The sequence below is a fragment of the Sebastes umbrosus genome, chromosome 18 (genome assembly GCF_015220745.1).
Source record: "Sebastes umbrosus isolate fSebUmb1 chromosome 18, fSebUmb1.pri, whole genome shotgun sequence".
NCBI classification, from domain to species: Eukaryota; Metazoa; Chordata; class Actinopteri; order Perciformes; family Sebastidae; genus Sebastes; species Sebastes umbrosus.
In genome coordinates this window covers 11321777-11343848 of record NC_051286.1, presented here as the reverse complement: position 1 = coordinate 11343848, position 22072 = coordinate 11321777, and the positions used below count along the sequence as shown (strand labels likewise).

Here is a 22072-nt window from a genome sequence, read left to right as displayed (position 1 = left end):
TCTGTTTTATATGATTGTAAATTGAAAATATTTTAGTTTTGAATTGTTGGTTGGACAAAACAAACAATCTGAAGATGTCACGTTGCACTCTGGGAAACTGTGAGGGGCATTTGTTTATAGGGCTGGGCAATAGGACAATATATATCGTCAAAACAAGGTTTCTATAATTTCACTGTTATGTTAATTTTGCACTTAAAATGAGAAAATACTCAGTACTGTTCAAGTATTTAATTCACACAAGAGTATACAAAATAGGCTTTACATGTGGTAATTTAATACAGACTATTTATTTATTGAATAACCAGAAAACATGCTATATGGTGATATATATCATTATCAAGATATGAAATTACCTATATCATGATAGAAGATTTTGGCCATATTCTTTTTTTTTTTTTTTTTTACATTTTGATCTCTTAATCAAAAAAATAATTGACAGTTTAAATTAATAAGGAAAATAATGATTAGGTCCCAGTTTAATTATCACCATGAGTCAAGCCAAAATATCATCTTTTTGTACCAGTGGTGTGAAAACTGGTCCTACAGTTTGTGTAGCTGAAAAGCAGCGGCACTGCAAATTAAGAGTTTCACTACTCGCACGGACGCATTCAGGAACTCAGACACAAGAGGGGAGGGAGAGAGATGACAGACATGAGAATCAGAGTCTCTTTAGAAGAAAGTCATCCAAACACATGTAGCTCCAATCATGTCATTGTCCAAGCTGTCCACTGCTCTCTCTGGACAGCCGTTTAGCATAAAAACAGAGTGGCTTCTTTTTTTTTTTCCTTTTTGTCGCTGCCTCCCCTCTACGCCATATCTTTCTCTATCCTTTACTCCTCAAAAAGTTGCTTTTGAGTTTTTCAAAGAGCGCGGTGCCATTGAGCTGCAACAAAAGCCAAGGATAGCTGACTATTGGGCCCTGATGAGGTCCACTCCCTCATTACCCAGCAGCAGAAAACATTTGATGCTTTTTTTGTTTGGCCCGGAGAATTGACCAGGCCTCAAAGAAATGCGGGGTGGGAAGGCTGAAAAAGAGACGAAGGGGGGAGAGCGGGGGAGAGAGAGGAGGAGGGGAAAGGTTGTCGCTCATTCAACCATGTGTGTCTTACAGCCTTGTGTGGAGGGACAGAAGAAAAGAGGGAGGGAGGGAAAGAGGGGTCGAGAGAGAGAGAGGGAGAGAGAGACGGGGGAGAAAAGAGAGAAAGCTTAAAACACTGCCTTTATGCTGGCAAGTTCTGGACGACTCTTCTGACATCAAAGTGTTTTCACTAACTGGGGAGCTGCTGTGTGTGTGAGAGTGGGGGTGTATCTGGTGATTTTATTCATTCTTGGGCAGTCGGGGGGTACGTGACAATGTGAACACCCTAATTACACCTAATGATCTATTCCCTTAAAGTGTGACCGCCTTGGGCCAGCGATGGTTTGTTCTGAGGGGTCGTTCTCACAACCTCCCCCTGCCTCGGCTGCTCCTCTTGGGGAAACATCTTTTGAGCTGGAGGCCCCACCTTTCGTGATCCAGGACCCCACTGGACCCCCCACCCTCAACCCCTCTCGAGCTCTGATGAGGCCCAAAAACCGAACCGCTCCAAAGCTCGGTGGAGTCGGTGCTACCTGCACCTGGCCAACAGAGGCTCCGGTAACGCTTCATTTTACAAGTCTGCAAATTGAATTACTGCCACATTTCCCCAATATTACATCAAGATTGATCGAAAATTACTTTATTATAAATGTATGCATATATTTATGATTGGAAATCAATTAACAATACGAAACAACTTGACTATGACTTGCCCCAAACTGCATGTGATTATCATAAAGTGGGCATGTCTGTAAAGCGGAGACTCGTGGGTACCCATAGAACCCATTTACATTCACATATCTTGAGGTCAGAGGTCAAGGGACCCCTTTGAAAATGGTCACGACAGATTTTCCTCCAGAAAATTTTACGTAAGTTTGGAGCGTTATTTAGCCTCCTTCTTGACAAGCTAGTATGACATGGTTGGTACCAATGGAGTATTTAGGTTTTTTAGTTTCATATGATACCAGTATCTTCAATCTAGCTTTAAAACTGAGCCCGCAGCAACCTCCAAAATATCGATTGCGTTAATGCGTTAATGAAATTAGTGCTGTTAAAACGAATTTGCGTTAGTGTGTTATTATCGCGTTAACTTTGACAGCCCTAATTTGTACTTTAGTCTGCCATTTAGTTAATTTAATGTAATTCACTCTGTTTTTTTAGGTGTTTTGTCTTATGTGCTGATCAACAACGTATTACTGAGGCATAAAAACCTGTAAACAACTTTATGACCCCCCATATCTGAATCTATTTTAATTCATAACATTCTGCTTTATAATGTTACAAATGTGAAAACACGGCAGAACATGAAGAGGCGAGCGGGTTGATCAAGAGTCTATGCAGAGAGCATAATAACAAGTATAGAAAAATGGCTTTAAATGTCCAAATGTCGGTGAAGTTAGAAGTGAGAGCGACATTTCAAGTGTTACCTTCAGATAGCAGGTGTGCTGCTTTACAAATGAACACACACAGTACACAATAATGCACCTGTGTGCATGCACGCTTGATCAAACACATCTGACATGTGCCCACACTTGTAATAAAACACTGGAAATCATCAGTTAGTCAAAAAGTAACGGGATCAATTCAAAATTAGGCGATAAATACAGAGCCAGAATTAATTCCTCGTATTCAAAAAGGAGAAAAATCGATTTGTCCTTTATTAATCGTTCAGTTTTGTAGAAGCGAGACACTGATATGAAAGAAGTGAGGTACGCCCTCGAGGCGTACAGTGAGGGGCACTGCCCTGCCATTAAATGCTCCGGAAGACAATGAGAGTCGTCAAATATCAACATCCATTTGATTTGAGCTGGCAGGCTGCCGGCTCTTCACAGGCAGTCCTTCTCACCAAGGTCTTCACTGGAGGACCACATCCCTCTCATTCATCATTTTTCTTTCTCTATCATCCTGTTGTTATTTATATATTTCTTTTTCTCTCATCACCAACTGCACAGCACACACCAATTATTAACAATGACACAGAAAAAAAGGGGAAGCAGAATGGATCAAAAGAAGGGTTAAAAACAGCAGGAAACCCACAGATACTCAAAGTTGCCTCAGGGTTGTTGTCATGTTTTTCCCCCCCTCGGCAGCATTGTAAAGTCACTATTCTGCTACCAAAATACAGAGACCTGACCTTGGGTGAGTAAAGCCAGCGAGCAGAGCAGGATAGTAATAGAATAAAGAGCAGGGATAGAGGGCTAGAGAGAGGATGGGCGATGAGGAGTGGAGTGGAGAGGGAGGACAGTTTGTGAGAGAGAAAGAGTGTCTTAGTTACAATACTGGCAGTGTCCATTAAAAAAAGCCCTTAAACCCTGTATTTTACAGAACTCTGAGCTTTGCCATGGCTACAAAGAAAAAGAAGCCTCAACAACTGAATAGGTTTCCTGATGGAGTCCACAGAGACACTGAAAAGGACACGAAATTACAAATGACTGAATGGATGGAAAAGCTAGAAAACAAACTAAAAAGTGAAAAGAGACTTTTAGGACCATATCTGGCAAGTGGATCTACTTAAAAGTTTGTACTTGATCTAATGATTTCTTATTTTTAAGATTAGGATGATTTGGGGGGGGAGGGGGAGATGGGGAGGAAAAAGGGGGTCCCAGCTAATCAGAAGTCAATAGTTAAATAAAGACGTCAACCCAGGCGGACAGAGGCGGTGGATTAACCTCTACCACTCCAGCTCAGGTGATAGGGAGGAGAGGTCAGAGGCTATTTTTACATTTTAACACCCTCATTCACTCCCTCCGTCGCCCGCTATAGAAACACACTCAGGCACGCACATACGAGAGCACCGACGCACCCTGCAAGCATTAATTCAATCTATCAAGGGTCAGCTAGTTAGCAGCGTGACCCGGCTAAAACACGCTTTAACGTTACAGAACAGGCCGCTATAGAGAACGCCGTGCACCCCCAAAAAAACCCTGACTCCGAAAACCAGATGGCCTCACAAAGGGGAACATGGGACCCTGAAAGAGAGGAGGTAGTGCGGGGCAGAGAGGGACAACAGGCATTCAGGACCTTGATGAGGGTGGATTAGAGAGGGCAAGGGTGCTGCTGGGAGAGTGGGTGGGGAGCAGGGTGACTCCTAGGCCTCCACGGTTGTTCTGCGTTGACATGTGTGTGTGTGTGTGTGTGTGTGTGTGTGTGTGTGTGTGTGTGTGTGTGTGTGTGTGTGTGTTTGAAAATACAGTGATGACCTGAAACTGTCCGCAGCCTGGGCACTGCAGATCAACCATGTTCCTCTAGTTAAAGCACCCATGTTGTGATTTCCTTCTATTTATTTCTTATTTCATACACAGCGGTACTCACAGTGAGGTTTGTGATGTATCAGGTAACAGATGCATGTGATGAGATCAGTCTAATCTTGCAAAAACATACTTATGATCATATCTAGAGCCTGACCAATAATGGACATTTAGGCCAATCAGACTAATAGTGAGAATTCAGAAAGCATCCTATCAGCTCATGTTATAAATATAAACTCATATTTTAGAGTCCTTCAATTTGAGATATGTAATGAGGCAGTTTTTTTTTTATATATTATTATTATTGTTGTTATTATTATTATTATTATTATTATTATTATTATTATTATTATTACCAGTTGTACCTAAATCTGCTCAGATGCAGTTGTGAAAGAAGTACTCAGAACCTTTACTTAAGTAAAAGTAGTAATACCATAGTATAACTAAAAGTCCTGCATTCAAAGTCTTACTTAAGTAAAAGTACAAAAGTATTAGAATTAGGGCTGTCATTCGATTAAAATATTTAATCATGATTAATTAAAGGTACCTTAAAGGGAGATTTGTGAAGTATTTAATAATACAGGAGTGGACAAATACGCTTGCTTTATGCAAATGTATGTATACTGTATATTTATTATTGTAAATCAATTAATAACACAAAACAATGACAACTATTGCTCAGATGCAGTTGTGGAAGAAGTACTCAGAACCTTTACTTAAGTAAAATTAGTAATATCACATTGTAAAAATACTCTGTTACTAGTTAAAGTCCTGCATTCAAAATCTTACTTGAGTACAAAAGTATTAGAATCAAAATATACTTAAAGTATCAAAAGTGAAAGTACTCATTATTATGCAGAATGGCTCATGTCAGAATAATATAAATTATATTATTGGATTATAATTATTGATGCATTACTGTGTACATCACATTAATAATGCAGCTGGTTATGGTATTTTAAACACTTTACTGCTGGGCAGCTTAATCTACAATAATATATCACAGTGTCTTAGTTGATTCAGATTATTAAACCAAAATATAAATCTGTAAAGTAAAGATGTCAGATAAATGTTACGCAGTAAAAAGTACAATATTACCCTCTGAGATGTAGTAGAAATATAAAGCAGCAGATAATGGAAATACTCAATTAAAGTACCTCAAAATTGTACTTAAGTATTTGAGTAAATGTACTTAGTTACATCACTGCTGAGATGTGATGCTATGCTAAACCGAGTTTGTGTAAAAATTATGCTTTCTAAATTAATGCCTTCATTATGTAAGGTTTTTTTTTTTTTTTTTACATATTCACGATTATAGTACATCTAAATATATCAGTGATATTTTGTTTTTGAAATATTGTAAACCAAGACCAATATATTGTGATATATTAGTCTATGGCTCTAATCATTGTGCTAATACAATTTTAATACAGGTGTAAATTTGTCTATTATCTATAGTAAATAATGAAATTTAAAAACGGTTTCCTTCATTAAGCCATAAAATTCAAGTAGCACTTTGAGGGCTGATCAGTACTTCAGTCCCAAGAGAGCATTTATCTGTTACATTATATCAACTGTGAGTTTAACCCAGCCACACTTTAACTGAGAACTTATAGGTCTGTATGTAAAAAGAAAAGTGTATGTCTGTACGTGCATTAGACATTACATTTGTTTGCCCTGATAAGCAACTGTCATTGTGGCCCAATACACTACAGTTGGACATTGCTTGCCGTTACTATTTAGACTAAATACCAATAAAAGGTGCAAGAATGCTGCCCTCCTCTGTTGCAAAATGCATGACAACAAATTATTATGCAATTATTTATGATCATGATCACTCCAAAACACATCAATGATCATCTGAGATGCAGGCAGGATAATGGCGCTACCTGCTTAAATTGCAAAGTAGATTTTTTTCGCTGGAAATGCTAACCACCGCATCACTCCTCTCCTCTCCTCTCCTCTCGCCCCCCCCATCTTTTACTTTTGAAATGCAAGCAGTGTGGGTCAGTCACTCAGCTCGTCCGCCCATCTCTCATTCACATTACCTGTGCTCACTCACTCGCGCTCTTTCCATCTCGCCCTACCTTTCTCTCGGTGAGTCTTTCACCGTGCCCTGGTATGATCAAAGACAGCTTTGTGACACTGTGCGAGGCATCCAGGAAGCAGAAAACATCAAACCACTAAAGAGCAACTTGCAAAAAAAGACAGAGGGACACATGCAAGTGTGTGTACGTGTGTGTGATAAACAAATGAATTAATTAACACGACAAGAGAGAGGGATGACTTTGTCTCTACCTTCAGCACGTCGATGAAAGGTAGGAAGGTGTCCCTCTGAAGTCCGTTTTTGTACAGATCTGAAAGAGGAGGGGAGGGCCTGTATTAGAGCTGCTGTTTAGCCTCCTAATAATGTCATTCCCTCGCCGCAGATTGGCAGATAAAGTGGCTATTGATGAACTGAAGGATGGGTGGGGAGGCACGACAAAAGGACTGGGACCAGGAGAGAAAAATGGATTTCTCTACCGGCAGCGGCAGCAACATAAAATTCATTACATTCCCAAACAATGGTGGCGAGAGAAAGGACTGTCGCCTTTTCAGCGCGGACAATGTCCACAGCAGCCCGCTGAATAGATGTTTCAATTAGCTCGGCTGGAACAAATTACATCTGAAGTAGCATCCCTGATAGACAGATAAAACAGATAGGGATTCACACACAAACACGGACAAAGACACACACCCACGGACACACATCGAGGCTTAAGCTTTCTCCAGCTGCGGACGTAAACAAGCGCTCGTCGTTGATGTTTGGGCTTAAGCTTACTACAGTGGGACCTGACACACTCACTTGATAACTCACATACTGTAATGGACTGTGCCGTCTACGAGACTATTGCCAAGGTTAACGGAGTAGTTCAATATTTTGGGACAAACCTTTGTTCGCTTTCTTACTGAGAGTTTTTTTTAGGAGATCGATACCACTCTGACGTCTGTATAGTAAATATGAAGCTGGAGATAGTTAACTTAGCTTAGCACAAAGACTGGAAAAAGGTTGAAATAGTTAGCCTGGCTCTGTTCAAATGTTACAAAGCCTACCAGCACCTCTAAAGTTCACAAATAGACACGTTATACTGTATATACATCGCATGTTTAATCTGTTCACAAGCCGAAGTGTAAAATTCCAACAAGTCCAACAAACACAGGACTTTCAGTCAGGAGATCTGTGTTTTGTTTGGAAGTTAAGTTAGTGACAACATCACGTGTGCTCCGTACTGATGTTACGTTGTTTCCGTAGGTATTTCATTTAGTTTACGTACTTATTTTAAACCCAACCATGAAATTTTTCCTAAACCTAACTAAGTGTTTTTGTTGCCTAAACCTAAGTGTGTGGTTTTGTTGCCCCCTGCCTGGCGAGGCAAAACATGACACTCACATGCTATCCTCTGGTGGACTGGCGGGTCTATTACATGGTTGTAATATGTGAGCTTTTGTTGTATTTGTAGGAGGATTTTGTGACCGTAGGACAGAGCCAGGCTAGCTGTTTCCCCCTGTTTCCAGTCTTTGTGCTGAGCTACGGTAACCTATATTTGATAATGGTAGCTTCATGTTTACTGTACAAACATGAGAGTGGTATTAATCTTCTCAACTAACTCTCAGCAAGAAAGCAAATAAGTGTATTTCCCAAAGTGTCAAACTATTCCTTTAAGACAACAAACGATATATGCTTTAAAATGTTGATTATTTTCTCCATTAATTGATTAGTTATCTGGTTTATAAAATGTCAGAAAATGGTGAAAAATGACGATCAGTGTTTCCCAAAGCCCAAGATGACGTCCTCAAATGTGTTGTTTTGTCCACAACTCAAAGATATTCAGTTTACTGTCATAGAGGAGTAAAGAAACCAGAAAATATTCACATTTAAGAAGCTAGAATCAGAGAAAATTGACTTTTTTTACTCAAACTGATTAATATCATAGTTGACAACTAATCAATTAATCGATTAATCATTGCAGCTCCATTTAAATTAAACTTAAAGGAGCAGTGTGTAGGATCTGGCGGTATCTGGCGGTGAGGTTGAGTTTGCAACCAACCGAAGCCTCTCTCGTGTGCCATGAATGTAAGAGAACTACGGTGGCTGATGCGAAACCGGGAACGGTCCTATCTAGAGCCCGGTGTTGTAAGAGTGGCGTAGGTCATTTGGAGCAGAGCCAGTGCTTAGAGAGTATGGGTGTATGAAGGAAGTGGGTGATGAAGCAGGCCGTTCTGGACTTTTGTAGAAACCATGAAACATGGCGGTGCAACATGGTGGACTCTGTGAAGAGGAACCACTCCCTATATAGATATAAATCGCTCATTCTAAGCTAATAAAAACACAATTATTATTTTCAGGTGATTATACACTAATGAAATCATACTTATTAATATTATATTCCATTTCGGCCAATAGATCCCTCTAATTGTTACACACTGGTCCTTTAAGTCCATTAATGTAAACTGCACTGGGGTTGTTCCACTCCAAAAAAGACACCATTTATCCCCCTAACCCTCCTCAGTCTCATTACACCCCATCAGTGTATAAAAACGATAAAACGCTACTTTAGCCGTTCTAGCAAAAACCTACCTCTAAACTCCCCCTCCAAACACATATAGGGCCGTTTGATACCGCCATCTCCACATCAATAAAGACGGAAAATGTATGCCTTTCATGTCCAGTTGTCTCTTATGGCTTTCAGTGTTCCATTAACCATGTAATTAATACTAAGTAGGCTCTCTATCAAGTTTGCATGGTTTGACGCTTTGTTCTTAATAGCTAGTAAATATCAGAGACGGGCGTCTTTGTCTACGAGAGCCATCTTGCTGCCATCCACTTCCTACCCACTCTTTGAGACATCGACATCTTCCCCCGAAAAAAAGAAAGACGTCAGATAGCACATCATGCATTTATCTCCACCTTGATCACCGCCTTGCTCATTCTTCCTCCAACCTTGCTCCGCTGGCAGTAAATGCAACATCAAAGCCCTTTCACAGGTCGTGTCATGTCTCTAAAAGTGAGAGCTGAATCAAATGTTTCTCGCCTTTTCCTCTGGTTATTACCAGGATGTAGTTGTCTTGTAAAGCCAAGCACTTTTTGATAAAAGAATTATGTGAATATTAAGTGAATAATGTAGATGTATGTAAAGTAACTGGTTCAGGAGGTGGAGAAGCAAGCATTGATGTTCGGGGAATATTACTTGTGATTTCAGTTGTAGGCAGATGGTGTTACTGGTGGAGTTAAGAGGACCTTCAGGGCCGAGTCATTGTTACCTCCGTCAAGGAGGTTATGTTTTCTGTTCGGTTTGTTTGTCTGTTTGTCAGCAGGATTACGGAAAAACTACTGGCCTGATTTTCATGAAACTTGGTGGAAGGGTGTAGCATGAGCCAAGGAAGAGCCCATTACATTTTGGAGCAGATTGGCGTTGGTGGAGGTCTGCGCTCTTTGAGTACCCTTCTCATTTGACAATATTTTACTGTCAGCCTTTTGCCTTCTCAGTCCCTCTGTGCTGAGCTTCCGATAGAAGATAGAATTCATTATTGCATGCAGTTAGTGTTACAGGCTGTTCTCATACACCGTTCGTAGCTGAGGTGGGGGGAAAAAATCGATACAGCACAGTATCACGATATTGTGCGTGGCAATATTTTATCGATACACTGGCGTCAAGTATCGACATTTTAATATATAATCTATTAACAATCTGACGGCCTACTAGGTCCTGGTATCATATAAAACTGGATAACCTAAGGAATCCATTGGTACCAACCATGTCATGTTAGCTTTTTGGGAAGAACGCTAAATAACGCACCAAAGTTACGCTAAATTTTGGCGATGAAAAACTGGCATGACCATTTTCAAAGGGGTCTCTTGACCTCTCACCTCAAGATATGTGAATGAAAACTCTGAGATGAACAGAGTGAAAACTGTATCTTATTAGATAAAACAGATGTTGACAAACTGAATAATTTGCAGTTGAAAAAAGGTAAAAAAATCACAATATATCTTATCGCAATACTCAGCAAAATATTTAAAATTGCAATAAGTGACTTAAGTTGTGATAATATCGTATCATGGGGCCTCTAGTGATTCCTAACCATTATGTACAATTATTATATGTTTCTGCAATACTAGGATACCTTAATATTTGTTGTTACTACTATTAATGTTGTCGTAGTTATGATGTTTCTGTTACTAAGATGCTCCTTCAATTTTACAAATTCATGCATAGTGAGAAAAACCGAGAAAAGAAAAGAGTGCTACTACAGTGTTGCTCTGATGCCTGCAATCTTGCGCTAAACCATCCTACCTATTTACTGAACTGTGTTTAGTAACAACAATATAATTCATAAACAGTAGCTAAAAAAAAAAGTACAATACGTATGTGCTCAAACAGCAGTCGTCGTACCATCAGGGGGCCTGTTGGAGGTGGCCACCACCACCACTCCGGTCTTCAACAGCGTCTCAAACAGCTGCTTCAGGATCATGGCATCAGCGATGTCGGTCACCTGACAGAACAGAACCACAGAAGAAGAGACACATTCACCTACTGTATAATTTACCTTTTCTTGCCACGGTACGTGTGTGTGTGTGTGTGTGTGTGTGTGTGTGTGTGTGCGTCTGAGGTCAAACCATGCCATCAACACTCCATGTTGATTAGTGTCATTCAGGTGTGCTCATTCAAGCCTTTGTGTCTGGTCATGGCCATTCACGCTCGCACGCATGCATACACATACACACACACCTAACCCACTTGAACTGACTGCAAATGGTCACGAAGCGGCTTTCTGCTGAGGACAAGTAGCTGAGGCAAGGCAGCGGTCCCGAGCTAATCAACCGAGCAGACGTGAGAATGACTGAACGCGAGCGAGAAAACAAGAGGAAGAAAAGAATGATGAAAAATGGAGCAATGTGGATCCAGACTGGGGTCATGATGGCACACAAAGCCTCTATCCAAGATGGCCATAGAAAGGTGTGTGTTGTATGAACTACACAAGGCTATAATACATAAATCCCATTCAACTCTCCGCTGCCTTTTTTTTCATCTGCATCATTTCCATGAGTCCACAATAAACAAAGGTCGATGACAATACTGAAGCAAGGACGTTTATGAGTCGCTGGCCGTTAAATGAAGAGCTCTGACCTTTCCGTTCCAGTGCTCTCACTTTTGTTCTTATTCTCTCATCTCTCCCTCTTTCACCTCTGTTGTTCTTTTGCACAGTAGTCAAAGCAGCACGTACAGTATACAACACACCTGAATAAACATGACACAACATGGGCATACTGTATTGTAAAAGAAATTGAATTAGTCGTCAGTCTCGTGCCAGTTGTCATTTATATTCAATAAATAATTGATGTTTTCTACCAATATGACAAATCAACTAAACTAAGTGACCTTCCCTTGCAAAATTATTTCTGTAAAAACAGAATGCAATTTTGTGGATAAACATTACTTCACAGTACACCATCCATATTGTAAGTGAATTGAGAAATACATTTCAAGTTACTTTGCTACTACTGCGTCTTAAAAGGTACAGTGTGTAGGATTTGGTGACATCTAGTGGTGTAGTTGCAGATTGCAACCAACTGAGTACCCCTCCGCTCACTCCTCCCTTTCCAAGACTGCAGTAACGTGAGCCGCCGAGTGCAAAACCGTGGTAATGCCGTTCCTCTTGCTGATGGCGGCTGGCGGTACCACAGTTTTGCACTTTGTGGCTCATGTTACCGCAGTTTCACAAGCGTGTCGGAGAACTACGGTGGCCTTCAGGTAGCGTAAATACGCGAAAGGCTCTCTCTAGAGCCAGTGTTTGGTTTGTCCGTTCTGGGCTACTGTAGAAACATGATTCAAGACTTCTTTTTAAAACCAGAGGAGTGCTGGCTATTAGAAAGAATGCAAGTTTTACGCACTTCCGCATTGGCTTCACCTTTCAGACCCCGGAGTTGCCCACTGGTTTGCCAATTCTGGGCTACGGCGGTGCAACATGGTGGCCTTCGTGAAGAGGACCCGCTCCCTATGTAGATATGAAGGGCTCATTCTAAACAACGACTCTTAGTTTCAGGTGATTATACACTAATGAAAGCATAGTTGTGAATATTATATTTCATTTCTGCTAATAGATCCCCCAAAATGTGACACACTGTTCCTTTAAAGAAAGGACATGAAACCTTTTTAGGATGTCTTGAATAAAAGGAAGACTTGTGTCCCGCCCTCTCCTCTTACTCCCTCTTACCTACTTTCCTGTCTATAACAGGCACTTCTGATGGCCATACCCACGACATATGCCTCCTTTCATACTCTGGAGAGTCTTCTGCTTTTGCATATTAGCCCCACTGCCCTTGCCAATACTTGATTAACATTTGTGTTAAAGCCTTGATTTCGGTAAGGAGAGGTGGCTAGGGGGCATCAAATTAGTGTGTGTGTGTGTGAGTGATTGTGTGTGCTTGTAATGAGAATCAACAGAAAGCCAAGGCTCTGTGTCTCACTGAAGGGGCCCCCATTTCCTCCGACCGCAGGATTTTATTTTCATTTCAAAAGAATCATTTAAAAATGACCTTTTATACAACCTGGATTTGTTTATTCATGTGCCCTCAACATGGGCATAGTATGAGGGGCAATATTGATTGCTGAATGAGTAGGGGGAGAGGGAGAGAGAATGGGTACCCACAGAATGAGAAAGGTGGAGGGGGACTGATGTAGCACTTGTGGAACACAAAAATAATGGCGCAATCTCCGTCAGCCAATGCCGATATTCAAATGAGCATCCAATTACTCAAGCGGCTGTCAGTTTACAGCGAGGCACACGGGTGCCAAATTAAACCTCTTTTGATGTTACACCTCTTTATGTACACAACCTATGAGCAATTTCACAGAGGCTGCACAGTGACTGAGGCCCTGAGACAATGACGCTCAAGCGTTTTCTTCTCACTCTTCGTCTTCCTTCGCTCGCTCCCTTCCCATCTTTCCATCTCGGACCTCTCAATGGCGAGTATTCATTAGGGGAGGCGGGTGGGGGGCCGTAAAAGGAGGGAGGGGGGCTACAAATTACTGATAATGGCACGGCGCTAATGAAGAGAATGGAGAAATGTCATTAGCATTTAAGAGGATAAGATCCATCTGACCCGCCGCCGCCAGTCGCTTTCTAGCTCCACTCACTTAAGGAAGCAGGAGAGTGCGACTGATACCCAGAGCCTCATTTGCATGGCTGAGTGGAGGAGGATGCTGATTGGTATAGACCCCCCCCACACCCCCCACCCCAACTCTCCCAACCTTGCAACCTCTTGTTTATGCATCACAAACAACGCGCACATGTCTGCTTGTTTCCCCTCCATTCACCAGTAGCAACAGTCGACGAGCGAAAACAGGCAAAGCTGGCGACGGCAAACAAAACAAATCAATGAGAATGCACAAACAGCGCCGCGGTTTAAAATGTGAAAGACGGGCGGATGAAAGGAGCAGCTCTTGATCCTCGCAGATGCATAGAGAGTGATTAGAGAGAGCAAGCGCACCTTCTGTGACCTTTGACCTGCTGGCATTAACTGTAATGATATCAGTAAGAGGAGCAGCATTGTGCTGCTAACAGATGTGTTTGGCTGGCTAATGATAAAGACAGAAGCACACGTCTTTCTCTGCTCAGTGAATGACTAACTACCTTACAGAGAATACAGAGAGCTTCAGTAGTGGCTCTCTCCTTTGACACCAGAGGGTGAAATAATGAGAAGTTCTGCAGCACTAATGGCTGATGGTGCCTTTTAGTTATGTGAATCCAAAAGCTATGGGTGACTTGGTTGTAATGGTTTGGGAGCAAACTAACTGTGTGGGTGCGTAAGCAAGCAACGGGAGCAGATCACTGACTCAACTGACTGCTGCAGCTTCAACGTAATGACAATGAAATGTTATACATTGACATTACACATGTATTTACTACTACTGTACCAGTAAATTACTACTTTACTACATACTAAGGAGAGAGAATGTTTCATTGCTACTGGAAGTCATTTTACAAGTGTGCTATATTCAAAAAGGCCACTAGGTGTCCCCAGTCCTGTTTTTGTGGGGGCTTCAAGATCAGAAGTATCCAGTTGTTAAGACAGGAAAGACACCGGCTTTAATTGAACACTAATAGTGATCACAGATTGAACACTCAAAACTAAACTCAGAGTTCCTGATCTAATCTAAGAAACAAGGTTAAACCACAAAGCAGTTACTACTCACAAAACAGTAACATATCACTTTGTTTCCTTCTTTGTATGCCACATTTTCATTCATTTCTTCTGACTCTGACTTTGCGTTTGGTTCTAATCTACAATATATCTGCTGTTGCCTTGCCATTTCCCCTCAATAATGAATCTGCCAGTAGCTGCACATATGAAAAAATGTATGCAGCATGTATCAAAAATAATGTACAAGTAATTACTTCAGCACGACTGTAGGTGAGATTAACTGTTAAACTGTAAAAATGTGTTTTATCTGGAACATTATTTGACATATTCATTTTTAGTAAAGAAAAGAGTAGTGTGCAGGCGTTATTTTTTTTCTTTTCTTTACTGACGCTGTCCTGTGTTATGCGTGTATAATTAATCTTCTTCAACATATTAAGTTTTAAACATGAATATTAATCACCATGCTGGTCGTTCTTTTTTTTTCATCTTTGCAAACTTGATTAAACATTTAAAATGCCTTCAGATATTATTTATACTATATACACACAATATGTCCCAAAGGATGTATTTAATTTAAATCTTTGGCACATTAAAAGGACTATATTTATTTAATCATCCTGGCGAACTGGTATTTTTTTTACTAAAACATTCCTAAGCATCAGCATGCCATTATTATATAGAGTTGTACTAGCAGTATATTCACCAGTATCACCTACTACTTAGTGTCAGAGTAGTACTGTGTTAAGCAAATGCATGCAGTTGATATATGGTTTGCTATACTTGTAACTCAAGAAGAAACACACACACACACAGTAACAAACTCGCTCACCTGAAACTCGTCAAAACACAAGAGGCAGGTTTCATTGCTGATCTCCATGGCAACCGGTGATATGGGGTCATAGGTGAACATTTTCCCTAGCCCGCGTTTTGGCAGGCTTTGTTTCCTCCGATGGATCCCTTTAAGCAGTACACAAACGTCAGGCACATCTTAAAGCACACCTGCATCGGCAACCCCAAACCCGACGACAATACTGAGTAAAGCGGTAATTTCACCTGCATGCATAATGGTAGACAATTAGCAGGAGGGCTTCAGGACAAACAGAGGTATAAATATAGAATCTCCGGCGCTCGAGGAGTCAGAAAACTTCTGTAAAGTCAAGCTAGCGCCGTGGAGTGGGAGGATGATACTAACTTTTGTGGATGTCCAACATGAAGCCGTTGAAGTGGACTCGCTTTTTGCGAGTGTTTTCCACACGGGAGTAAAACATATCCATGAGCATGGTCTTCCCTGTGCCTGAGAGGGATTAAAGAGAAAGCAATTATTATTAGAAATCTTGTCGACATTTAGCACCATAGTAATGTTTATTTCTTTTGTGATCTTACCAACATCTCCATAGATATAGAAGCCTTTAGGTGGTGGTGGTGGTGGTGGTGGAGCAGGTTCCTCCTTTTGGGGGGAAACAGGAAAAATGAGGAAATGACTGTTTGTTTTACACCAAATCTTTTAACAGCCGCTTGTCATCATAAACAACAATGCACCACCATAAATCAACATTCAAAATGAACGCATATATTAATTCCTTATTAAAACACTATAGCTGGTGACCTACATAAACTTCGTTATATTCATTACCATATAAGACTGAATCATGGTTTGATAAACAAAGTATGCTGAGGCATTAAGCCACCACTACAGTGTGAGGTTTCACATTCTCCAGACTAGCCCACTGCAGGGGAGGAAGACAAAGGGGATCTAATCAACAAGACAAGCCAGGGTTCCCACGAAAGAAAAGCATCATCAGAGGAACAATGGGGGGATTTGTCAGACAAAACGGAGAGGACTGGATGAGGCTCCATACGAGATGGAGTGGACTTGTCTGTGCAGCCTGTTTAGCGCTGCTAATTGTGATACGGTACTGTTGCATTGAGGTGCTGCTGGAAGTCATTGTGCTGCCTGCCTCCTATCATCAAAAGGTCCGTGCTTCAAAAAAAACCGTCTTCTGTGTGACCGAGCTGAGAATATCGAGTAAAGCCAAATATCTCTAAAGAGGGCCCGAGCCATGTAAACGCATGTGTCATCAGTTTAATCATGACATGTGATGAGAACTTGGAGCATATGATAGATGTTTAATACAACGGTGCGGTTGAGGATTGCCCATTTCTGTAACCGGGCAACGCCAAATAGCTTTGGGATTAACTAAATAGAAAGGTTTGTCCTCTTAAAATTTAATTTAGCAACTATTTCATGGAGACGGTACTCGGTGTCCACTGCACTTGGTGTCCACCGCACAAGGAGCACTTGACTCTGGTAAATGCGGACAATGGCCAATTGAAAACTAAATGAAAAAACAAATTTGTTACTCATCCTCTCTCTCTCTCCCCGCTCCTCCCCTCTACCCCCTACATCCCCGCCCGTCCTGAGCTGGAGTGAAATACTGGAAGAGCAACAAGCCTTTCCTGTCTGCTCTGGCATAACAGTGTGTGACTTCTCCCTGACTTCCCAAACTGCCCTCTGGCATGGTGGGGTAATTGTCAGCGGTGGCTGGAAGCCATTCTGCCACGGCAGAGTGGAGAAGGACAAGGCTGTCCCACAGCCGCTCTGTCTAGCTGAGCTTGGTGGCCTCATCTCACCTCCTGGAGGAGGATATAGACTGGCACATGAGTGGAAAGTTCACATGCAGGACATGGCCACTTTGAAATGACTTCAGGAAAAACTGCACGTTTATGTACAGCCAGAGACGTCATGTCTCTCACTGAGAAGGTGGTGATTATGGGAGTTTAAGGTTTAAGTGGTCCAACTGTCCTGCTGGAATCCTACAGTATACAGGATGATGCAGGTCTGACTTGAAGAGGGTGGCTCCGTCTAAACAATGGCCCATTGTTAGCCGACCATCCGCAAAACCACGCCACATTGGGTCAATATTAAGTCAAGTGTACTCTCCTCACAGACTTGGTCAGTTAGTGAGGACAATGGCGGCACTTTCACAGAGAGAACAGACACCGAAAGGACAGTGGTATGACCTGATTCAAACCAGAATAATTGCATAAGTACTCCAGTCAGTGTGTATGTGTGTGTGTGAGACAGAGCAAGAAATAAGGTGCAAAAGGAGAGGGGGGGCGGTGGTGTTGATAGCCTAACACCAAAGTATTTGTCAGAGTCCCGAATCAAAAGCAAAAAGGACAAGAATGGCCCAGACAATGGGGATCCCCTCATTACTGCATGGGGACGGTGAGAGAGTGAGAGGGGTGCCGGGACGGGCCCAGCGGGAGGTCTGCCCTGCTGCCTTCCAAAATCTCTGCCTAACCCTATGTGTCTGTGCCAGCCAACCAACAAAACAACTCCCACCACCACCAGATACTAGACAGTCAGCTCCCCTGACCTAAAAACAACAACAGCCCCCCTACATTACGCCGTTCCAAAACTCACATGCACAATGCACTTCCCAGACCCCTACCCTCCCTTTGACCTGAGCCCCACGGCCACCATCAGTGATACAACTGGAGTACAGTGCAGTGGACTCGGTCAAGTCCCGCCATATGTTAGACGTCAATGGGGCTTTATAAGAGAACGAGAGTCCAGATGCCACACTGTAAAAGGCTTTAGACAAACCCATGCTGCCTTGCAAATTGTAAACTGTCCAAAATCTCTCGCTTTTTGCACTATTTTTACTTTCCAACTTTTTATTTGTGTGTCAGATTTCTTTAAAATGCATGTACACTATTTTTTGCTTTAAGTCCAAACAATGCAAAATGATTCAGAAGTGACCAAATCTCTAGTGACTACTTCTATTGAGCGTATGCAGTAGTGGAAGAAGTATTCTTTGACTTGAGTAAAAGTATTAATACCACAGTGTAAAAAGTCCTGCATTCAAACTGTAACTTAAGTAAAAGTATAAAAGTATTAGCATCAAAATATACTTAAAGTACCAAAAGTAACAGTACTCTTTATGCAGAATGGCCCATTCCAGAATCATATACTCTATATCTTGTTATTGGATTATAATTGTTGATACATTAATGTGTTCATCACTTAATTGTTGCAGCTGGTAAAGGTGGAGCTCATTTTAACTAGTTTATATACTGCTGGGTAGCTTAATCTATAACAATACATCATAATGTATTAGTTGATTTATAATTTGTGTTAATAATCTAAATCTGCAAAGTAACTAAAGCTGCCAAATAAATGTAGTTGAGTAAAAAATACAATATTTCCCTCTGAGATGTAGTGGAGTAGAAGTAAGAAGTAAATACTCAAGTACAAGTACCTCTAAATTGTACTTAAGAACATGAGTAGTACATGAGTAAATGCACTTAGTTACATTCCACTACTGAGTGAACAGTATGTTATGTAGAGAATAGTGACTGAGTGAATGGGGGAGTTATTTCTAGTCTTGTAACATGACAGTTAATTCTTGAGCTGTGAATAGTAGATTAAAACCCACTTACATACTGACTTTTCCCCGATTTTTCAACCACATTTCATGGTCTTTATGAGTGGAGTGAGTGGAGTCGAGTTTGAGTTGTTTTATCAGAGCTATAGTCTTGATTATGTAGGCCTGGTAGTCTTGTATTCTTTGGTGTAGTCTGCAAACATGCGAACAAATACTCCCTCTCCTACATGAACTATTACTGAGCAGAAACTGGGTGAAAGGGGAGGGAATTTACTGAATTTATGTTTTGATTTAGTAACTCAAAGCAGAGAGAAGTCATGTACCTGGCAGAGAGGAAAGACATGTTGCTCTGGGAGAGTTGGAGAGGATGTGTACAAAATGTTTTGTTTATGCACATCATCATCATCATGCTCCTTGTGGCTAATGAAATTAGGCTGACCAGAGTGACACATCAGGAAATTGGTTGCTTTATGCCGTTGTTGTTAGGTTGTGTCTAGAAGGTAACCCAAAAGTTGCAAAATCTGGCAAAAACTCTCACAAGACTCCTCCCCCTACGACCTATCCTAACCTAACCATTCAAGGTCAATGCCTAATGAGACACGACCTTGTTGTTCGGTCTGTGGTGTGGTCTTGGTCAGTTGTTTTTAATTAAATGAAAAATGTATCAATAAGAAATAATCTAAGTCACAGGGACAATCAAAACGATTCTATACGGACTTATATTTCGCTAAAAAACTTGGATGTAATACTGTTTAGTAAGAACCAGGCACGGGTTTCATGAAAACTTACGTAAAATACTTTGAAAACATTTTTGTTCACTGTATTTTATGGTGGATAATTCGTCTGTATGAGTACATGGTATTCTATTGAAGAGTCTTGAGGATTTGATTATAGACATTCTCATAATGCATTATTATCTTCTTATAGCCCTGTATAATCATAGTTATAAGAACTCAGATATTCATAATGCTTTATAACAATAACCACATTATAAAGCATTTTATGGTGACTTTTAAGGTCAAGTATCCTAATACTTCATAATTGTTGGTCACTTTTGCAAGGATCATAGTGTATTATATCGTTGTAAATACATTAGAATCTTTTTATAATGAGTATAATCACTGTTATAATGCATTATAATGTGATTATAAGTTACTCTAAGTGGTTGATGTTTGCTTTGAGTAAAGTAAAAAAATATTTTATAATGTTTTGTGTTGTTGCATAGATTTAATGATGTGTTTCTCACTTTACTTAAAGCAAACAATGGTCACATTATAATGCATTATAACAGTGATTAATGCATTATTAAAAAGACTATAATGTATTACAACAATGGAAATTATAATACACTATGATCCCTGTAAAAAAAGAAAGATACTTGACCTTGTAAGTCATAATGAAATGCATTATAATGTGTTATGCTTATTTTTATAAAGCATTATGATTATTGATGTGCTTATAACTACGATTATGCAGTGCTATAGACGGATTATAAGGCATTGTAAGTATGTTTATAATGCATTATAGACATGGGCGTCAAGGAAAGTGTTACCATATAACTCCTTTACCTTAGCAGCGGATCCACCACTTTTGTTTTCAGCTGTTGTAATGTAATAATCTTTATCATCTTTTAGAGGTTGACTGTTGTCATCTTTAGAGTTTATCCTGGGAGGTGGAGGAGGAGGAGGGTTCAGGTAGATGCTGTTACTGTAGTTCTCCAGGGTGTGCTGCAGCTGAGCCAGCTGCTGGACGACATGTCTCTGCTGAACATCTTTCCTCAGGGAGCCAGTCTGAACCAGGCGATCATAGTGTCCACTGAAGGTACAGATATCTGCTGCTGGAGACTCAGAGGAGCAGGACGAGGAGGATGAACTGCACGTCCTCCAACTAGTGTAACCTTGAAGCATTACAGCAAAAACAATCTGTGTTACACAAAGCTTACAAAAAATACCTTGATTCTATATTGCAGGCAAAACGAATGATTGCTCTTAACTGGAAGAAATCCGATGCACCTACATTGGGCGCTTGGATTAAAAATATGGCACAATGTATGTCGATGGAGAGAATAACATATACCTTGAAAAACAAACTGGGTGTTTATGAGGAAATATGGAAATCATTTAATGATTTCATAAAAAGTAGTGATATTGGTGAGCTTCTACAGGAGGAATAATTAAGATAGGATACGTAAAAATTCACAATAGTGGTATAGACCCTCAGAAGGGAATGGACTCTTTTTATTTGATTTATTATTTATTTTCTATATATTTATTTTCTGTTTATGTGTATCTTCATTTTGTTAGAGGTGCCATTTAACTGTATGATTGATACTGTGAAGCTGCATATTGATTTTGGCCCTGTAAGAAAGGAACTTGAGTAGTACTGTCCAAAATCTCTCACTTTTTGCACTATTTTTTACTTTCAAACTTTTTATTTGTGTGTCAGAATTCTTTGAAATGTGTCCACATTTTTAGTCCTCAAAAATACCCACAAAAGAAAGAAAGAAACTTCTGCAGCATGTACTATATTTTTCCTTTAAGTCCAAACAATGCAAAATGATTCAGAAGTGACCTGAGAACAGGGTGGGTGTGTGGGGTATGTTATGTTTGTTAAAGTAAATCCTGTATTGAATATATTGCATAATAATGCTGATGTTTGTATAACAAAAAACAAACAATAAAGACATTGTTAAAAAAACAAAAAAACAAGAAAGACCTTGATTATATAGATGCAATGGAATGATTATAAAGAGAAGGTGCTGATGTAATCCAGAGGTTATGTATGGGTTGTAATCCAGAGGTTATGTATGGGTTGTAATCCAGAGGTTATGTATGGGTGATGTAGTTACCTAAGAAGACAGGTTTTAACACACGAAATCTCCCACAACCTGAACACACCACTGACTACAACATGATGGAAAGACACGTACCGTTTCCAGTGCAAATAGCTGACAGTTGGCATATTTTCTTTGAGATCAGAACAGAGTCTCTTAATAAAACATTCATTGAGCATCTGACAGCTGCAGGCACCGTGTACGCAGCCATGCTGTTTCAAAACGTGAAAACTTTATTGACATCATGGTCACCTGACACATACAGTATGAGCCACATGACACATAGCAGGGATCTAACTGTGACTAGTCCTGAATAAATTTCATCAGATATAACAA

At 40.5% G+C, this 22072-nt stretch overlaps 1 protein-coding gene across 1 annotated transcript in view; it reads right to left on the bottom strand.

The window, feature by feature from the left end:
- The window catches only part of afg1lb (AFG1 like ATPase b), a 31511-nt gene extending 9487 nt beyond the window's left edge, over positions 1-22024 (bottom strand). Inside the window, exons 1-7 of the mRNA XM_037750032.1 lie at positions 21833-22024; positions 20472-20800; positions 15896-15959; positions 15705-15806; positions 15342-15469; positions 10761-10860; positions 6625-6683 (exon numbers count right to left, since the gene is read on the bottom strand). Coding sequence (XP_037605960.1) covers positions 6625-6683; positions 10761-10860; positions 15342-15469; positions 15705-15806; positions 15896-15959; positions 20472-20800; positions 21833-21947 — 897 coding nt within the window. The 5' untranslated portion in view covers positions 21948-22024. The remainder of the gene's footprint in view (positions 1-6624; positions 6684-10760; positions 10861-15341; positions 15470-15704; positions 15807-15895; positions 15960-20471; positions 20801-21832) is intronic.
- Positions 22025-22072: the final 48 nt, after the last annotated feature.